Here is a 20,897-nt window from a genome sequence, read left to right on the forward strand (position 1 = left end):
ATCCTATAGGAGTCAATTCAAAGTGCTAACCCATACATTTAAAGCACTGAACAATTCCAGCCCCTCTTATATCTCTTCACTGATCCAGAGGTATGCCCCTCCTCGTACCCTCCGCTCTGCCCGCGACCACCTCCTGACCGCTGCTCGCACCCGTACGGCCAACTCACGCTTGCAGGACCTCTCACGGGCGGCTCCTCTCCTATGGAATAACTTGCCTACTGCCATCAGACTCTCCCCTAGTCTTCAATCATTTAAGAAGGGCCTTAAATCCCATCTCTTCAGGAAAGCGTATGGCCTCCCAGAGTAATCTCTCCCTTACATACTTGTCTCTTGCTCTCCTATGGGATAGTGCTTTGCTCTCTCCTCCAGCTCTGCTTCACTCCTACTTGATATTTCCTATCCTAATGTTTCTAATACCCCACCTCCTATAGACTGTAAGCTCATTTGAGCAGGGTCCTCTTCAACCTATTATTCCTGTAAGTTTTCTTGTAATTGTCTTATTTATTGTTACATCCCCCCCTCTCAAGATATTGTAAAGCGCTACGGAATCTGCTGGCGCTATATAAATGGCAATAATAATAATAATAATACTAAAGCTGGGGATCTTCATTTTAGCCACCCCTCCCCTAATGGCTCCTTTAATCATGTTTAATAATGAAATCTATTTTTTATTTGCTTGGGCCAAGTATTTTAACACCAAGTAGTTAAAATCAGTTTAGCCTGCTCCCTGTTTTTTGCTCTTCGTAAGTTTAAAGGGTAATCCAGATGTGGATCCCTTGCTCACGGTGCCTAGAGGGATATTGGCTATACCTTACTGACAGTGCCTAACAAGGTTGAAACGATTGTCTGGGGTTGCTCTATCTCTCATGCAAAGAGAACCAGTCTGAATTTTGGATCTATCCTGCCCTTTTGGGTGGGATCAGTCTGATATGCAAATGGCCCTGGTTCTTTTTGTAATGGCACAAGATGAGCTAAAACCAGCATGAGCGGGGATCCACCGAAGGGCAGGCTAATTGAGCTCTTGCCTGTTCTCAGTATTCTCTTGCACCCTGTTTTTTGCTTTCAGTTTAGCCTCTAATTTTTATATTAAAATTGGTTACTCCTCTTAATAGTTTACAAAACCATCACACACAATACCCTTCATAGGTCCTGTTTAGGTAAGCCTATTTAGCCTATTTACCATCAAGTCTTTTATCCAGATTAACTTGTAGAATTATGTGTTACCAATAGGGGGAGACATCAACTCATTAAACAACTATTTTGGACATTTTATTCTTTATTGCCACTGATTCCAATAATCGGTTTCATGTTCTTTTAAAATAAAGAACAGATGTGCAATAATTATTGAACAAACAAAATTAATTCAAAAGACACATTTCCACTAAAGCCTTTGTTAAATTGAAAGCTCTGGGCAATATATTAATAGTTACAGTCCTTCTTAGCTAATTAGTATGTTATTTAATGATCAGCAAAGCCATTTCAGACAATCCCAGTGGTAATTGGCATCATTTGCTGGAACATTACCTAATGTTAAAGCTGTCAAATTGTAGCTTTGGCATGGCCTGGACATTCTAAACTTAAACACACACAGATAATATCAGAAACACTGCAAATTTCCAAACTTTCAGCTTTTGAGGATTCTCAGTATTTTTGTTACAGCTCACATCCTTTGTCCCTAGAAAGACAATTATATTTCAGTATTGACGAACACACCAGTAACCTTTTTTTCTCTATTTTGTTTGTCATCTTTAGATGTCTTTTGTCTATATTTTCTCCATTCTTATTTTCACAGTAAGTATCATGTTTCCTTAGTATAGGGACTGATATTTTTTCTAAAAGAGGCACCTACTTACAAGGTAGGACAGGTAATAACAGCAGCAGGACATTTGTTTCCTGATGAACCCCATTCGACTCGTGAATCCTTGTCGTGACTGCTGTAGCCCTGAACTGCAAACCCCATGTTATAACTCAATTACACACTCTACATTATCACTCCATCCAGAAAAACACAGCCCATAAACACTACACACTAACAAATGTTTCCAGTGATGCACACATGTATAATCCAGCATTCTGTCTCCAGTCCAAGTGGGAAACCCTGACACTACCTGGAACCAGTCCCACTAAGTGTCAATTTCACTACACAGGTTTTCTATTAGAAAATCAGTAACTTTGGTCTTGGTTAAACATAGAGGGTTATTCACTAAACGTAATTTTTGAGAATTATATGCGAATGTCGAAACTGTAGCAAAAATAGCCAAGTTGTGACTATCTGAGTAGGAGAATTTTTCCAGAGCAAATTTTCCACAGAAATGTAATGCACAAAATGTTGATTTTAGGGAATAACCCTGTGATATTTTTTTCTTGGAAGAGAATGACAAGAAGTGGAGCCGGATTCCAATGTCTTGAATTTTATTCATAAATACATTTGTCGTCATTCCCAGTGCTTGGCATACCCTATTATATATAAAAAAAAAAAAAAACTTACAAATTGACATTTTAAAAGGTGTTGACAAACCTAGACATGTTTAACTATAGATAGGTAGAGAGCTAAAGATATTTGATTTGATTTGTTTTGTTTTTGTTTTTCTTGTCTCTTTGCAGTGTCTTATTGAACCCACGCCAAGGCCTGCCTCGTGTTGTACTGAAAGGTATCTTACAAGGAGCCAAGGTTGTACGTGGCCCAGACTGGGAATGGGGTAATCAGGATGGTAAGTAGAGAATATGGTGAAATTTCTTTTTTTGTTAAATTGTAACCGCACTGTAGCCAGTGATAAAGCTGGGTTTGCAGGTTATGTAAGAAGGTAACATACGCAATAAGCAGCCATTATATATGAAGTCTATTAGTGGATGTGACCATGGGTACAGAGAATGAGTACTCACTCTTCCATAACCACTTCAGCTTATTGAACCTCTAGCACCCGAAACATCTGGTTTAGCGGTCACCGACCGCACATTGCGATGAATACTACGTACTACTGACATTCTCGGGCTATCAGTCGCCTAAAGGAGAAGGCAATGCTCAGACACTTCGACCCCTGTAACATCTACATGGAGCTGGTATTTAAAAATGGGAGTGATTCCTTCACTGCCTTGCAAGTCCAGTAGCAAAATTCTAAAATGCTGTCCCTGCGCAGTAACCTTTTAATTCCATTGCTTTTCATCTCCCAATGAGTCAATCAAGTACCTGCCTGCTGTCCAAGCCAGTCTCTCTCACTTACAGGACCTGTGCTGTGACATGGCATGGAGACTAATTAATATTAAGGCAAATTTGTAATATTTATTTATATACCCATTGTATGGCGCTACATAAATAATAAAATAATAAAAGGGATTCTAGCCTAAATGTCTTCATTATATATTTGTACAATCTAATAAATAGTTTTAATCTTTTTTTCTGATTTGTGGTGAAACTACCTTTCTCCGCACAGTGCTATATGAACCAAAATAATGTATGCTTTGTTAATTGCATTTTCTCCAACACACACTGAAAGCAGTAACAGATAATCCCAGCTGGCCTTCTATAACTTGTGTCTGAATACTGGCTCCTGCTATTAATATATGTCATCGCTTTGCCTTAGGCAGAGTCACATGGCTCCTGCATAACATTAGTGTCCAGCTGTCATTACCTTGCTCAAGCATAGTCTCTCTCTCTATAAGACTATGGGAAAGTTTAACAGTAATACTGTCACATATTACATGATATAAAATGACACTGTTTTAATATATTCAATGAAAGGGACAATTGTGTCATTCAAAAGCTATAGATTGGAATAAGGTAATTGCCTCATTCTGCAGACTGAAAAGAAAAAAGGTCAATATAATTTGTTTTTTTATATTTACCTGCTTCTTCATTCTTATGTTTTCCACACCCACTCATGGGAGGCATTAATCTAACCAATCAGTGCCCTATCCCTAGGAATGCTGGAAAAGTGCAATGGGCATGCCTGTCAGATTTACACATGTGTAGTTGAAATTCATCTTGCAACATCCTGACAGGGGGAGAATAGAGGGAGTCTGATCAGTGTAATCATGTAGAGCAGGAACCAATGTCCGGTTTCTCTCTCCTGGAGCACAATGGTGCCCTGTTTCTACCTTTTGTGGACTGGTCTGAAAAAAATTATAAATATTTTTCAGTGTGTATGTGTATATATATATAATTTATATATGATGCCAAAATACCAGATTATTTTTTTATATAATATCAGTTTTTCTTGATTTATTTTGGTTGGTATATTTGTTTAAAGATTTTTGCTTGTTGATTTAAAAAAATTAATGAAAAAAATTCTCAAGTAGTGCATGTCCCTAACTGTACCCGATTAAATAGGAAAGGAAAAGGCAAATACAGATTTAAATTTTACAAACAAGTATCCCTAAAGCTCATGGGCGTAGGAACCCAAAAAAAATCTGGGGGGGATAGCATTTTTACTCGCCGGGTATATTCTAAAACTAGGAGTTGTTTATCCCATTGTACAGCGCTACGGAATTTGCAGTCGCTATATAAATGATTAAATAATAACATTAAAGGGTCACTACAAGGAAGGGGTTTTACTTACCCAGATACAGCGCCGGGATCCTCCTGATTAGAACCACCCCTACCCTTCCCATGAATATTAGAACCACCCCTACCCCTTCCATGCACAAAAGAACCCCACCTACCCCTTCCACGCATATTAACCCCCTACCCCTTCCATGCATATTAGTACCCCCTAACCACTTCCATGCATATTAGTACCCCCTAACCCCTTCCATGCATATTAGAACCCACCCTACCTCTTCCATTCATATTAGTACTCCCCTAACCCCTTCCAATAATTTTTCTACCTCCCCCCTCCTACCATCCATATTAGTAGCCCCCCTAAACCCTTCCAATTATTTTTCTACCTACCCCTCTCCCCCTATCCTTATTAGTAGCCCCCCTAACCCTTTCCAATTATTTTTCTGCCATGTTAACTAACGTCAGTGCTGGAGTGCCGCCGTGTTTACATTAAAAGGCCTGCAGGGACAGGCTATAGACACCAGAACCACTACATTAAGCTGCAGTGGTTCTGGGGACTATAGTGTTTCTTTAATGTGAGGTAAATTAGAGATTAGTGCCACGAATAATATACTAGATTGCCTACTTACAACCAGATGAGGATGGTGATGGGCTCTAGCTGCCGTCTGGCTCCACTGGTCTGGTGTAGAACAGGCTCTCTGGAGGCTGTTTGTAACTGGTCCCAAAAATCAATGTTCTGTGAGAACGGGAAGCAGCTCCATTTTTGGGGGGCCCTTTACACAGCTCAAGGTCTGGGTCCCAGGGTCCACCTTCACGTTCCACCAATGAGTTTGTTCACAGGGGGTGGAGTGTGTAGGGGATGTCCTGATATGTGTGTAAGGAATGCATTGTGTGAATCTGTGTTTGTATGTGTAAGGGCTGCAAGGTGTGATTCTGTGTATGTACGGGATGCAGTGTGTGCGTCTGTAAGGGGTGCATTGAGTGTGTGTACGGGGTGCATTGAGTGTGTGTAAGGAATGCATTGTGTGTTTCTGTGTGTGTAAGGATTGCATGATTGTGTGTGTGTGTGCACGGGGTGCATCGAGTGTGTGTAAGGATGAATTGTGTGTTTCTGTGTGTGTAAGGGTGGCATGATTGTGTGTCAATCTCTCTCCCTCGTCACTCTCTTTCTCCCCCTCCCTCCCTCCCTCGTCACTCTTTCTCCCCCTCCCTTGTCACTCTTTCTCCCCCTTTCTCCCCCCCCCTGTTTCTTTCCCCCCTCCCTGTTTCTTCCCCCCCTCCCTGTTTCTTTCCCCACCCCCTCCCTGTTTCTTCCCCCCCCCCCTCCCTGTTTCTTTATCCCCCCTCCCTCCCTGTTTCTTTACTCCCTCCTCCCTCCCTGTTTCTTTACCCCCCTCCCTGTTTCTTTATCCCCCCTCCTCCCTGTTTCTTTATCCCCCCTCCTCCCTGTTTCTTTATCCCCCCTCCTCCCTGTTTCTTTATCCCCCTCCTCCCTCCCTGTTTCTTTATCCCCCTCCTCCCTCCCTGTTTCTTTATCCCCCCCTCCCTGTTTCTTTATCCCCCCTCCCTGTTTCTTTATCCCCCCTCCCTGTTTCTTTATCCCCCCTCCCTGTTTCTTTATCCCCTCTCCCTGTTTCTTTATCCCCCCTCCCTGTTTCTTTATCCCCCCCTCCCTGTTTCTTTCTCCCCCCCCCCTCCCTGTTTCTTTCTCCCCCCTCCCTCCCTGTTTCTTTATCCCCCCTCCCTCCCTGTTTCTTTATCCCCCCTCCCTCCCTGTTTCTTTATCCCCCCCTCCCTCCCTGTTTCTTTATCACCCCCCTCCCTGTTGCTTTTCCCCCCTCTCCCTGTTTCTTTATCCCCCCTCCCTCCCTGTTTCTTTATCCCCCCTCCCTGTTTCTTTCTTCCCTCCCTCCCTCCCTGTTTCTTTATCCCCCCCTCCCTCCCTGTTTCTTTATCCCCCCTCCCTCCCTGTTTCTTTATCCCCCCTCCCTGTTTCTTTACCCCCTCCTCCCTGTTTCTTTATCCCCCCCTCCATGTTTCTTTATCCCCCATCCCTCCCTGTTGCTTTCCCCCCCTCTCCCTGTTTCTTTATCCCCCATCCCTCCCTGTTTCTTTCTTCCCCCCCTCCCTCCCTGTTTCTTTATCCCCCCTCCCTCCCTGTTTCTTTATCCCCCTCCCTGTTTCTTTATCCCCCCCTCCATGTTTCTTTATCCCCCCTCCCTCCCTGTTTCTTTATCCCCCCTCCCTCCCTGTTTCTTTATCCCCCCTCCCTCCCTGTTTTTTTTTCCCCCCTCCCTGTTTCTTTATCCCTCCTCCCTCCCTCCCTCCCTGTTTCTTTATCCTCCCCCTCCTTCCCTGTTTCTTTATCCCCCCTCCCTGTTTCTTTCTCCCCCCCTCCCTGTTTCTTTCTTCCCCCCCTCCCTCCCTGTTTCTTTCTTCCCCCATCCCTCCCTGTTTCTTTCTTTCCCCCCTCCCTGTTTCTTTATCCCCCCCTCCCTCCCTGTTTCTTTATCCCCCCCTCCCTCCCTGTTTCTTTATCCCCCCCTCCCTCCCTGTTTCTTTATCCCCCCCGTTTCTTTACCCCCCCCCTCCCTCCCTGTTTCTTTCTTCCCCCCCTCCCTGCTTCTTTATCCTCTCCCCCCCTCCCGGTTTCTTTATCCCCCCTCCCTGTTCTTTATCCCCCCCTCCCTCCCTGTTTCTTTATCCCCCCCCTCCCTCCCTGTTTCTTTATCCCCCCTCCCTGTTTCTTTCTTCCCCCCCTCCCTGCTTCTTTATCCTCTCCCCTCCCTCCCTGTTTCTTTATCTCCCCCCCCTCCCTGTTTCTTTATCTCCCCCCTCCTCCCTGTTTCTTTATCTCCCCCCCCCCCTCCCCTACCTGTGTTGTAGCGTGGCCGAGCTGTGTACTGTCCGCGGGTACAGGGAGCTTTTGTTTCCTGTATCCGGCGGACTAACAGGAAGTGCACACTCAGTGTTCACTTCCTTTTAGTCCGGCCGGGTACAGGAGACAGATGCTCCCTGTACCGACGGACTATACAAGGCTCGGCCACGCTACATAGAGGGAGTGACAGGAGGGAGCGCTGAGCGCTTCCCTCCTGTCAGCCCCTCTCCTCTGGCTGCACCCGGGCGGTGCGCCCTCATGGACGCACCAGCCCGGGCAGAGCTGCAGCCGCCTGAGGCTCTCTGCAGAGCGCTCGGGCGGCTGCAGCAAAAGGGGGGCCGGCGGAGCTGGGGGGGATTTCCCCATTACCTGTCCCCCCCGCATGATTTGCTGGGGGGGATACGTCCCCCCCATCCCCCCCGGTTCCTACGCCCATGCTAAAGCTATAGTGTCCTTCTGATTATTTTGATTATTGGGTGTTCCCTTTTTAAGGGGTAAAAAAAAAGGTTTTACCTTATATCCTGCAGCGCACTGGTGTCCCTGCCTCCTAGGCTGATGATCTAAACCAACCCAATACTTTCCCATAGGAAACCATAGGGAGGCTAGTGTGCCAATCAGCATCGCCTTATAGAGGTGTATTGAATAAGTGCATCCTTTTGAGTAGCATTCAGTGTCTCAATGCAGAACGTGGAGACGCTGAAAATTGGTCCTGCATACATTATAGAACTTAACCCAGGAAGCACATTTAGTGACAAGAGGTGCTATTAGGCAGCAAAGTGAAACCTGACTTTTCTCTGTAAAGGCAGTGTTTGCATTGCAGAGACATGCTATGGAAACCAGAACCATTACATTAAGCTGCAGTGGTTCTGGTGACTATAGTGTCGCGTTAACATTTACTTGTGTACATGTTTATTTAGAGAGTGAAGAATTGTTTCACCATCACAAAAATCACCTGTGTGGAAAAATTCTAAATATGGAGCAACCACAATTTAAATGTTTTACGTCCCTGCTTCCTGTTGCATGCCATTATGGTAGCTTACAACTGATTATATTAAAATGTGTCCCGTCATATGTGTACCCATGGCCAGATTAACTCTAATTAGTATAAGATATACAAAAGTGAATGGTGTAGCACCATTATGGTTATGCTCTGTTCTTGCTCTGTTCACTAGGTGGGGAAGCAAAAGTTGGCCGAGTTGTTGATATTCGTGGATGGGACGTAGAGACTGGCCGAAGCGTGGCTAGTGTAACATGGGCAGATGGAACCACTAATGTATACAGAGTTGGGCACAAAGGCAAGGTGGATCTGAGATGTATCACTGACGCTTCTGCGGGCCATTATTACAAAGACCACTTGCCCAAGCTTGGTATGCAGTTGTTTACTGTTGGTACTACAGTTTAAAGAACCATCGTAAATTGTTTTCTGTTTAATACAAGACATTTCGATCAATTTTAGGTAAACCAGCTGAGATTCAACGAAAGGAAAACTCAGACAGACATCCATTTCAACATGGGGACAAAGTAAAATGTCTACTGGACATTGAAATTTTGCGGGAAATGCAAGAGGGGCATGGAGGGTGGAATCCCAAAATGGCAGAGGTAATGCATGCACTTACATAACTATTATAGCTAAAAGGGTCACTACAAGCACCACAACAACTTTTCTTCATTAAGCCCTGCTTTCCCGTGGTGGGCTATAAATGCAGTTTTTAAAAATCTGCTGTAGCAATAAGTCTGGCTTCTAGAGACGTCAAATGGAGGTTATACTTTTGCAGTATGAGACTGATTCAACTTGTGCATATATCATGCGAAAACCACAGGTTCATCTAGGATGGATCTCCTGTCTCTTCTCCTGGAGAAACTGCACACTTTAAAATGTTTTGTACCAATAATTAGTTTAAAACATTTATATATTATGTTATTGTGTTTAGATCTTCAGTACAGGAACAGCTTTGCTGATTTGAGATATGGCTTATTGATAGGTTGACTTCCCTTTAAATCACTGGTTTCCAAATCAGTCCTTGTGACCCAGCCACAGTCCAGGTTTTGTCAGTGTCTGCATTGGAATAGAAAAGTAAGCACATAAGCCCTTGGACTGTTGCTTGACCATAAGAAACCACTAAGTGTTTCAAAAATAAGATTCAGAGTGTATTTTAATAAGTAGAAGTATATTTTTTACTTTGACATGTGCCCTTTCATGAGTGTGACTTATTTTCATTTTTAGGTAAATATGAACAGCTGTTCTAGTCATAGATCTAAAGTGAAAGATTTATTAGCTAAACTTTAAAGGTTTGCTTTAACTAGTTGTTTTGCTTATGCAGTTTATAGGTCAAACAGGAACAGTTCACAGAATCACAGAACGGGGTGATGTCCGTGTACAATACAATAGCGAAACGCGTTGGACTTTTCATCCAGGGGCGTTAACAAAGGTACAGGGAATAAATGTAATCGTCATGGCAAAATTGATTAAGGATAATATGATATTTACTAATTCTAGTAACGCCCACTTGATTTGTAACCTATGTGCAGATATGTGTTCGACCCATGCCTAACAAGCAATTTTATGATTAATAAGGAACATTTTCGAACGGCATGTTAGTTGTGGCTGGCAGCATAGTTACCTTAACTTACATTTTTTACAAACAAGAAAATATCAGAACCATTAGCATTACAAATTCTACTACTGTGGATAATTGACTGCTTCTAAACTTTCACAAGATCATGGTAATGCCATCAAACTTGCATACAAATTAAACTTAATATTGTGTTCCTGGCAAAATACTTTATACGTAAATGTAATACTTGTTTTTGTTGCTTTTCAAAAAGGCCAAATAAGTTTATCTTATGATATAGTAAAGAGAAGAGTTCATGTTAGTCTGTCATGGATTGGGTCTTATTTCATTTCTAGTATGCTTTCCAAGTTTACCAAAATTTAAATCTGAGTATTGACATGTTGGTGAATGTTAACGTGTCTATTTTAATAGTTCTTGCTTTTTAATTTACAAGATATATGCATTCTTGTGTTTCTTTTGCTATAACATGGAATGCTGTAGGTCTTGCTATACCTGGTGCTTGGAATGGTTTCCATCAACAGGAAGTCACAGAGATCCACTGTGATCATTTAGTGTTGGTCGGTTTTAAAGGATAATGTGGAAGTGAATCTGAGTGGAAACATAGTAGAAGGGCTCTGCTTTTTGTTTTATGTGGCTTTTTTATTTATTTAATTTGAATTTTTTTCATACCCATTGAAAACATGTTTCTTTTTGTTCGGGTAATTTTATATAATTGTAAGAATGAGAGCAGGAGATAAACTTTTTGATCTGAATGAAAATAAAAACTGTTTTGTTTTTTCATGTTGGCTCTGAGTCACACCCATAGGGGATGTGGCTAGGGCTGCATAAACAAAAACAAAATAATTTAACTCCTATATGGTAGAGAATTGAGCAGTGAGCCTGGATGTGCATGATCTATACACCAAAGCTGCTCTATGAAAGGGACAATATAGTCACCAAAAGAACTTAATGGAGCAGTTGTGCTGTATAGATCATGCCTCTGTAGTTTCACTGCTCAATTCACTGCCATTTAGGAGTTAAATCACTTTTGTTTCTGTTTATGCAGACCTAGCCACACCTCCACTGGCCGTGACTGACACGAAAACAGAATGGTTTTGTGCTAAATCAGCTTACTTTAAAAAGTTATCTGCTGCTCTATAAATTGCATTTTAATTAAGTATAGAAGACTCTTGCAGGGCCAAGTAAGCTATTAACAGAGCAGGCGATACGAAATTCTAAATTAAACAAAATTTGTAATATAGGAAGTGTAAACATTACATGACTCTTTACAGGAAGTGTTTAGGAAGGCTGTGCAAGTCACATGCAGAGAGGTGTGACTAGGGCTGCATAAAATCACTATGCATGCATAGTGATTTAACTCCTAAATGGCAGAGAATTGATCAGTAAGACAACAGAGGCATGATCTATACACCAGAACTACTTAATTAAGCTAAAGTTGATTTGGTGCTTAAATATCCCTTTCACTGTTTTGTAAACAAATAGGAAGCATGTTTGTGATGCACCAAAACAAAGTATTGTCAAATTTATCAAAAAGGGTGAGATTATCTCTAAAAGAAGCGTTTCTGCTTGATTTATCAATGAGAGCGATTGACCTATGTGGGAGATGATAGTCTGTGGGTGTTTGGCTTTCATTACAGCATCAACAACTGTTGGCCACGCCAGGCCCTGTTTTTGGATGAGTGACACAATCCATGTCTTGTGCTAAGTCAGCTAATCATTGAGATTTATCTGCACTCATAATTACGTATGGGGTGGTGCTTTCACACATCTTAAACGCATTGTACTTTATTTTTCATTTGTTGCTCCGTTTTTCTTTTGCATCAATTAGAAATCCGAAAAACCTTTTTGTTTTATTCTTATTATTTTTCTTTCATTTTTAGCACAACAGCATTTGGGTTGGTGATGCTGTGCGTGTGATGGATTGCATGGATTCAGTTAAGAAGCTCCAAGTTGGTCATGGGGAGTGGACAGATGATATGGCCCCTGTGAGTGCAGTTGCATCCCTACTACACACAAGCATTCTTTTCATAGATCTTTGCCTCTTACTATCCCTATTACTGATAACCTGAATTTTCTAATTACCCGCTGAAAATATTGGGAAAACAATTTTTGTGTTAATTTTTACAGACATGTTTGATTATACAAATACAGGATTTATTCATTAAACTGGCAGTAGAATTATAGATTTTAGACCAAAATAATTTAGAGTAGAGAAATATCTCAATCGAGCAATTATGGCCTTAAAATTGCATTTCCCTTGTGAAACCGCAACAATTCCCAGAAAGTGAATAAAACCTGTATGCACTTAATTTTAAAAAAATGAAATGTCCTTGTAATCTTTCACTTGACATGTTTTTCAAACTAGCAAAATATGGCTTGAACATGGAGCTCTGCAAACAAGCCCCGTCACTCAGAGAGCCAGGATTTATATGTCCAGGCTCACATGTAAACTCATACTAATGAATTGATTGTCACTCCAAATATGGAGGAACTCGCATGCACTTCCTCCCAGGAAAGGGTGCTTACAAGTCCAAAGACCACCCCATCTCTCGTATGATTGGTGCTGCATATGGTAATGTGCATCCAGCAACAATCATCATCACCCAAGCAGCTTTTGGATTTGCAAGTACTCATCCTGATTGGCAACTCTTAACGGGCAGCTCCTCATCCTTTTGCTAATGTGCACCAGGACAGTGGGCCCCCTTTGTGGGGAGTCATGTTGTCCATGGAGATAATTGAGTTATGGACTTACCTATATGCCCGTCACACCCACTCACTCCCTTAACCGATATCAGACCTACCCAAGTTACCTATAGTGTCTCTTTACTGTCCTGATACTTCAAGATGCTTTTTCATAAAAAAATTTTGCACGTTTTTGCATACTTAGTGGTACTTCTGTGACCTGAGACAAGAGCTAACCCCTAACTTTAACATCATGGAGTATATTTAACTCATGGCAACATATCTATAAATAAAACAAACCAGAAAAACAACACAAACTTGGCTGTGATCTGAAAATATTATGGCTTTAATTGGGATCGATGACCTGGGACTTTTTTTTGCGGTAGCAGGAGTATCAGCATCCACTGTTTCCTATTTGGTGGTGTACATTTTTTTGTATTATGGCCTGGACACACCTGGTCTTTTGTTTGGCCAGTGCATTTAGAATCCCTGGCCCACCTTTAAATATTACCCCAACTCATGGACCTTTGGGTGGAAGAAGAGGTTATGGCTGAGTATTGGGCCTAACATAGTAAATCGAGGCCTTTGATTTGGATTCTCTCCTGTTTGGAGCTTTAAATCAAAAGTATATTATTTGGTGTGTAGCAAAATTTGACTCTGCCTTTAGCAGATTTAAAGACATACACCCCATATATGCAAGTGCTGTGCTCCTTCTGAATCACCAGAATACATTAGAATAAGCCTTTCTGAATGAACTGACTCCTGGACCCACTGCACCTGATCTCTTTTTTTGATTTCAGTTGCGACCCAAAATAATCTATCTCTCCAAATCGTGTCTACTTATTATAACCTTAGAGTCCATTTAATCCCTATGCGACTGATGACATCTAAATTGCTTATGCCTTACGATTGTCGAGCAGGGGTTAATTGTAACATAGGTCAGCATCTCCTTTGATTGATTAGACACACTGTATTCATTTAATCCCTATTAAGGACTATACAACATTTGAGTAAGCACTTTGCCATGGCAACAGAGCAGTTCCCATGGCAACATGATCATTCCTGAACGTACATTGTATTGAACTGGCCTGCCTTGAGGTGAAGAGGAATTGTCTCTAAGTTAAGTTTGCCACCTGCTGGCATTGTGATCGTCTTTTTTTTTTTTTTTTTTATTCATTTTTTTTTTTTCCAAATGCAAAATATACATTTTAACTCTCTTGGCTTGTAAAAATAAGAATTAATATTTTATCCATCTCTCTAAACATGGATCGTTAAATCACTTCCAAGTAATAGCAGAGGAAATCACTGTAGGAAAACACTCAACACAAAACTACTGTCGACACACAAAATAAATAAATTACAGGAGAATTAACGAATTGTAAAGTATGTAAATTTGTTTAAAAAATATATATGTGTGTATATATATATATATATATATATATATATATATATATATATATATATATATATTTATTATTATTATTTTTTGGGGGGAGGGGCACATAGAACAACCTACCGTATTTTAGTTTAATAAATGTGATTTTCTTACAAATTGGTATCCCAGTCATTTTAAGCGGTGTGCATCTTTCTACAAAAAAAATATATTTTCTATTGGCTTTTGAAATGTATTGAAACACTTGTAAGTTCTAAAGTAGTTGTACTCTGTAATTATTAAAGTAAAACTTTAATCACTTTATTGAAAATAGAAGATTAAATACAGTATAGCCTTATTGAGTCTTATTTTGTAATAAATACATATAAATTAAAGGGACTCTATAGTCACCTGAACAGCTTTAGCTTAATGAAACAGTTTTGGTGTATAGAACATGCCCCTGCAGCCTCACTGCTCAATCCTCTGCCATTTAGGAGTTAAATCCCTTTGCTTATGAACCCTAGTCACACCTCCCTGCATGTGACTTGCACAGCCTTCCATAAACACTTCCTGTAAAGAGAGCCCTATTTAGGCTTTCTTTATTGCAAGTTCTGTTTAATTAAGATTTTCTCATCCCCTGCTATGTTAATAGCTTGCTAGACCCTGCAAGAGCCTCCTGTATGTGATTAAAGTTCAATTTAGAGATTGAGATACAATTATTTAAGGTAAATTACATCTGTTTGAAAGTGAAACCAGTTTTTTTTTTCATGCAGGCTCTGTCAATCACAGCCAGGGGAGGTGTGGCTAGGGCTGCATAAACAGAAACAAAGTGATTTAACTCCTAAATGACAGTGAATTGAGCAGTGAAATTGCAGGGGAATGATCTATACACTAAAACTGCTTTATTTAGCTAAAGTAATTTAGGTGACTATAGTGTTCCTTTAATACGTCTTTTTAAAGAGTCTCCTTGTTTACCCTTTCTGTCTGCGGTGGCCATCTTTAGCCCTCTTGGTGAAAAGTGCTTATTTGTTTAGATCATGCACAATTTAAAGATTGGAAATAATTTTAAAGTGCATTTTTTGTGTGTAATGATGTCCGTATAAACCTTAACATGTTGAAGTGCTTTATGTGTGAAAAGTGTGTCCTATTTTTTATTTTACAAAAAGTGCAGATTACATTAGAAATTGGCACTTTTATAAATTAAACTAGTTACACACCCCTGGCTGTCAATCAGACAACGGACCCTGTTGCTTCCTGGTTGTTTAGCTCAGTGGAGCTATACTCAAGAGGCAGCTATGGCTCAGAGCATCTGCCTTGTAAAGACTTCTCATTGAGCTGCATTGGGAAGTCTGTGATTGGACAGCCACGGAAAGTCTGGGGTTAGAAGGGGAGGCCTTGCAAAGGCTTCAGACAAGAGATCTGCTACTTTTGTGAACTGCTTTTAGCGATATGGAAAGGTACCTAATTAAATGCATGCCTGTTATCATTTTGGGTATATCTAATAAACAGTGATTTATTTTTATTTTTTTTCATTCATTTATTTGTTTGGTGTATGGGCAGTGGAGCGTCCCTTTAGTTTGCTGCATAGTTTTTTGTCATACAAGCTGTCCTTCTGACCATAAAGGACTAAAGATGGCCATTTCCATACAGCATTAGGTACACTGGGAGAAGCACTAAAAAGAGATAATAACTTACGTGTATACACATACCCACAGAGCCTATAATGCATGCAAGATTTTATTGTAAAACATATCAAACAGTGATTTTACATTTTTTGAAAATTATTTTTTATTAGAAATCCCTGATATTACCAATGCACTAACAAACAGTGAATAATAAACATTTTGAAAAGTTAGGTAAGGTTGTGATTACCAATGCACTAACAAACCGTGAATAATAAACAAATTGAAAAGTTAGGTACGGTCGTGATAGACAAGGTTATAAAATATTCAACATTTCAAACCTTTTTCATTTGTTTTCATTTTGCATTTGTTTTTCTTCCTTATCAAGTGTTTTGTAATGTCTAAAAATAATGCTAAACGTTTCCTAGATGCAGATATCGTCCAAGGTGGGACCCAATTATATAGCTGTCTTTGTATTCACTGTCATTCTTTTATATTTGAAAAATATGTTTAGTACCAACACCATCTATTCTACTTGAGAAACGTATACACAGAGGTTACAGATTATTCATGTCAAGTCTCGGCAATCTCTCGCTAACAAATCCTGTTTCACAGAGTATCTCCATTTTATCAGGCACTAGGACAAATCGGCAAGGTGATCAAAGTGTTTGGGGATGGAGATATGAGGGTATCGGTCGGCGGTCAGTCTTGGACTTTCAATCCAGCCTGTCTTGCGGCATACCAGCGAGAAGGAGACGCTAACTTCATGACTACTGAAAACAACAAGGAGCCAAAAAGTGAGAATAATACAGGAAATTATATAATATAATTGCAATATTTTTTTTTAAGCATTCATGTTAACCATGCTTTGTTTACTCTCTGTGGTGAACCCTAATCTAATTTTAGTCATATTACATAGTATGTTCTGTATTTGTGAAATAGTAGGTTTGTTTACTAGACATTGAACTGTGAATTGAACATTAGATTGCATAACTTAGGCTTAATATAGTCAAGCTTGACAAAGACCTCGTAGCAGGTTGAAACATTGCTGCTCTATCACATTTTCTTGGCCCAATAAATCTGCCCTTGGTTTGAACATCCTGAGTGCCTGGAGACCATTCTTATGTTTGCCTTAGCGTTGTGGGATTGCTTGTCCTGCTCCAGTGCACCTGTTGTCCATTGGATTGAGTGTGACTTCTCCCTTCATTCGTGTAACACAGTAGGTTAATTAAAGTGGCACTGTCTCCCTCCCTCCGACATGAGTAGTTCATAAAGATATCATTTTTATGAAATGCTCATATTGATTGTGCTGACATTTCTCTGAAATTCCAACCAAGTCAAAGATATACTAAGACAAATCGGGACTATGTGTTTGTGGCCCACTTTGATGGCTCCTCAGTCTCCAATGTGCCACCGTGCACTGGCTGAAAACCAGTGAATAAAATAGATTGCTGTGTCCCTTTAAATGTCAATGAGTGGAAGCTGGCTGTTAATAGTGTTGGTGAAGAAACTGTGAGCAGTTCTGTAGCATATGTGTTTGAATCTGTTTAATTACATTACAAATTGCTAAGTGTGTGCACATATAACCTCCTACACATGAGCATGCTCAGTGATCTTCATATAGAAGGCTTTGGGAGACTATAATTTGCTGAGAATCTCAGCCTTTTCCTGGATGACATCATGGACTCTGAATAAGTATCAGAGGATTTGCCAAAAAGAGGCACATTACTAGGTGAGTTTTATATTTTGAAATCGTTAGCTCTATAATGATTTACATAACTGACAAGTAAATCCTCCCACCAGTGTCCCTTCAACCCAAATTGCACATTAAATGGACACCTTCCCGGTTTGTTGATTGAAACTTTAAAATTCTACACCACAGATGATTGCACTGCCTTGAATGCCAACTAAACATCTGCCTTTAGAAACGGGTCAGATGATGCAACAGGGAGACTGTGCCTAAAACTGAACTCCATTCTATTGGCAGGCACGCTGGTTTCCATTTTTGAGAAACTGCTTGCTCAGAAGACTGATTGTGAAAGCCCCAGTTCATTGGTTATTGAAGCGGCGCACGGCAATGCAGCCAAAGTGAAGGAGATGCTACAGAAACATCCGGACAAGGTGCGTAACATACCACATCCTTGTGTGATGGTATCATGTTTGTAAATAGGTTGCGATAATCTCCTCATTTGGGGAAAAAAAACTGTAAACAGTGAGGTGTAGCTGCAGACTTTGTAAGGAAATATAATAACAATAATCTCCCTGTTACGTGTTTCCATGTGCCTGATTGTCCTCTGATCGTTTAGCTAGCCCTGGCTTGCGTCCAGTTGAATTCCTCACCATAAAATTACACTAACCAGAGCCACAGCTGTTTAACACAATCAGTCTTGTTTAATAAAATTCTACGTCTCAAGTCCAGTCGTTCAGTATTATACTGTCATTCATGTCAAAAGAAAAAAAAAACTGTATAATTATTGGAAAAAACACTTTGCAGCTGATCATTAGAAGAATCTGGGGCAGGTTGAATACTCATCTGTGAAGTTTCAGATGGTGACAAAAAAAAAAAGACACATCCCAGGGCTTGACTGGAGATCTATGTCTAAATTAAGACTGTACTGTGTGACGCCTGTATTTCAAGCATTTCTTTTTTTTCCTTCCATTGTAGGTGGATATACGAAATCAGGGCAAGACAGCTCTACAGGTGGCATCCCACTTGGGATATATAGAGGTGGTGAAGATCTTGCTTCAAGCCAATGCTAATATTGACCTTAAGGATGATGAAGGGGACACTGCTCTGCATTATGCCGCTTATGGGTACGGTTAGCTACCAGCGGGTGACTGTATCCGGTCATGTTTGTAAGACAAAGAAGCTTGTTTAGAGTGCCTAAAACGATTAGGCTCTAGAACAGGGGTTCCCAACCCAGTCCTCAAGTCCCCCCTAGCAGTCCAGGATTTAGGGATTACCCTGTTGTGTCAAAGGTGTTTTTAGAAGAAAAAAAACACTTTAAAATGGTAGGGGGTACTTGAGGACTTCGTTGGGAACCCTAGCTCTATAGCAAGGGTTTCCAAGCCAGTCCTCATGTACCCCTACCAGTCCAGGATTTAGAGATGACACTGTTGTGTCTAAAGTGTTTTTTTTTTTTTTCTTCTTCTGAAAACACCTTAGACACAACTTGGTAATCGCTAAATCATGGACTGTTAGGGGGTACTTGAGGACTGGGTTGGGAATTCCCTGCGCCAGAGGATTGCCCCATATAATACATGTCATTGGTAAAGGGACACAATAGGCAGGAATTGACCCTAGTTTTTATGCATTAAGAAACAATTAAACAATAACCTTAAGTTTCTAGAGTTGCTGTATTTGTACAGGCAAATGTGTCAGCAGCTGGAAGACTCCTCCCTGACCAGAAAGAGGAAGGAATATTTTATTCTGGTCTATGGGGTCGGTTCTTATCCTATAAACACCTATACAGCAGGTTTTATGAGAAGTGGTTTATCCCCCATCTGTTGTTCCATGCATCACGTAGGATGAGTAGAAGTGCTCTATAAGCTGATAACAGCTATACAGTGACTGCTGTCCGTTTATACAAAGTCTGGTTCAGAGTCTTGTAAAGCAGCCTGTGTCCAACAATGTTGTGCTGCCGACCAAGTATCTGCACAGCTTGGACTCTGCAGAAGAGTAGACACCAGTCAGACCTAGTTTTGCATGCGCACGAATTGGAGCAATCAGACACTAAAAAGGGGAAAGCATCTCTTGTTCCCTTTTTGTAGCAGGTCCATAGGTCAACTTATAGCTGCAGCAAGTTTTGAAAATCATTGTCGTTTTTAGCCACCTTTAGAAGGGAGATGTGTACTTTCAGCACCATAACATATGCAATTGTGCAGAGTTGATTTAGCGCTTAGACTATCACTTGGCTGACTGTCTAAGAGTCACAAAATATATGTAACCTGTAGCCCTAGGAATAAAGGGACAGTTCAGCCTCAATCACTGTGTTCAAGGTCATATCTTCCAGACCAGTACAATTACGTAATTAAAATTAATCACAGCTGTTGTGTGTTTTCTATATACTTTCATAACATTCAACTCTCACTCCCCCTCCCCAGAAACCAGGCGGCCGTAATAAGAGTGCTACTGGCAAAAGGAGCCGATACAGAACTTCTGAACAATGCCAAGTTCACCGCGCTGTACATTGCGGTTAACAAGGGATTCGCCGAAGTAGTTCAAGTTCTCTGTATTCCAAACTCTACAATCAATATCCAGGTGAGAAAACGTGTTCACTGTTTGTATCCCCTTTACCCACTTTTTATGATGAAATCACATTAAAAAAGGTAATAATCTGATGTCTGTTATCTTAGGACTCACATGGGGACACGCCGTTACACTGCGCCGTCACAGCAGATTTCAGAAGCATCATTGAAATCCTCACGGAAGTCCCCAATATAGATTTCACTGTACAGAATAGTCAAGGATTCAATCTTCTACACCACTCTACTCTAAAGGGGAACATAGTGTAAGTCGTCTGTATAGAAAGTAATTAATCCTAGAAGTATTGTTCTGATTAGGTAGCCGAGCAACATTTGTAATTGTTCGTATTGGTATTCTTATTAATTCACCACTTTTTTCAAATTCTTATAAAATGTAAATCATACATCTAAAACTCTTGAAATCCGATCTCATTATCGAGACGTTTGATGTGGTTTAAAGTTTTGCATACCAATTCCAAAATATTCATGTAGTCATCACTTTGAACTATGTTGCAATGTATTAAGCTCAAGATTCATTAGCCGCATGAGTGCCAAACGCTGTATGGGAGTCAAAGAACACATGTAAGAGGATTGTAGAGGTCTGCAGTAGTGAATATTTGTAATCAGACTGTGCTGAGTTTATATAATAGCAATTTGCAGGGAAATTCAACAGGATAAAGAAAACCTCATGGAAGAGAGCAATGGCAAAAGGGTGAGATGAGCAGAATAGAGGAAGAAACACAAGTGGGAGACTGTGCACAGGAGGAAGACAGAATTGTGTGGAGAGACTTTGGGAATGAAGGGGAGGGGCCTGTGAACTGGGTAATTAGACTTGAACTAGACGTAGAACGATTACCCATTCCAACCATCATTAGAGACGATATTCTGCATATTTCTGATCATCTGTATCAGTCTTGCAATTTACCGATATTACCGATAACTCACTCACCTTTCCCAATCACCACACACTGTATTCCGCATCTGGAAACTTCAGCTGCCATCCAATGAGGTGCCACGTCGCGAGCCC

At 40.7% G+C, this 20,897-nt stretch overlaps 1 protein-coding gene across 6 annotated transcripts in view; it reads left to right on the forward strand.

Annotated features, from left to right (window-relative positions):
- The window catches only part of MIB2 (MIB E3 ubiquitin protein ligase 2), an 83,377-nt gene that overhangs the window by 40,441 nt on the left and 22,039 nt on the right, over window positions 1-20,897 (forward strand). For 5 of the 6 annotated variants that reach the window (XM_063436378.1, XM_063436380.1, XM_063436382.1 and 2 more), the window contains exons 4-13: window positions 2,605-2,711; window positions 8,549-8,743; window positions 8,833-8,975; window positions 9,698-9,805; window positions 11,830-11,934; window positions 16,260-16,422; window positions 17,613-17,746; window positions 18,291-18,439; window positions 19,730-19,886; window positions 19,982-20,136. In XM_063436378.1, coding sequence (XP_063292448.1) covers window positions 2,605-2,711; window positions 8,549-8,743; window positions 8,833-8,975; window positions 9,698-9,805; window positions 11,830-11,934; window positions 16,260-16,422; window positions 17,613-17,746; window positions 18,291-18,439; window positions 19,730-19,886; window positions 19,982-20,136 — 1,416 coding nt within the window. The remainder of the gene's footprint in view (window positions 1-2,604; window positions 2,712-8,548; window positions 8,744-8,832; window positions 8,976-9,697; window positions 9,806-11,829; window positions 11,935-16,259; window positions 16,423-17,612; window positions 17,747-18,290; window positions 18,440-19,729; window positions 19,887-19,981; window positions 20,137-20,897) is intronic. The other variant, XM_063436383.1, reaches the window with a different exon arrangement.

Source organism: Pelobates fuscus, chromosome 11 (genome assembly GCF_036172605.1).
Source record: "Pelobates fuscus isolate aPelFus1 chromosome 11, aPelFus1.pri, whole genome shotgun sequence".
Lineage (NCBI taxonomy): Eukaryota > Metazoa > Chordata > Amphibia > Anura > Pelobatidae > Pelobates > Pelobates fuscus.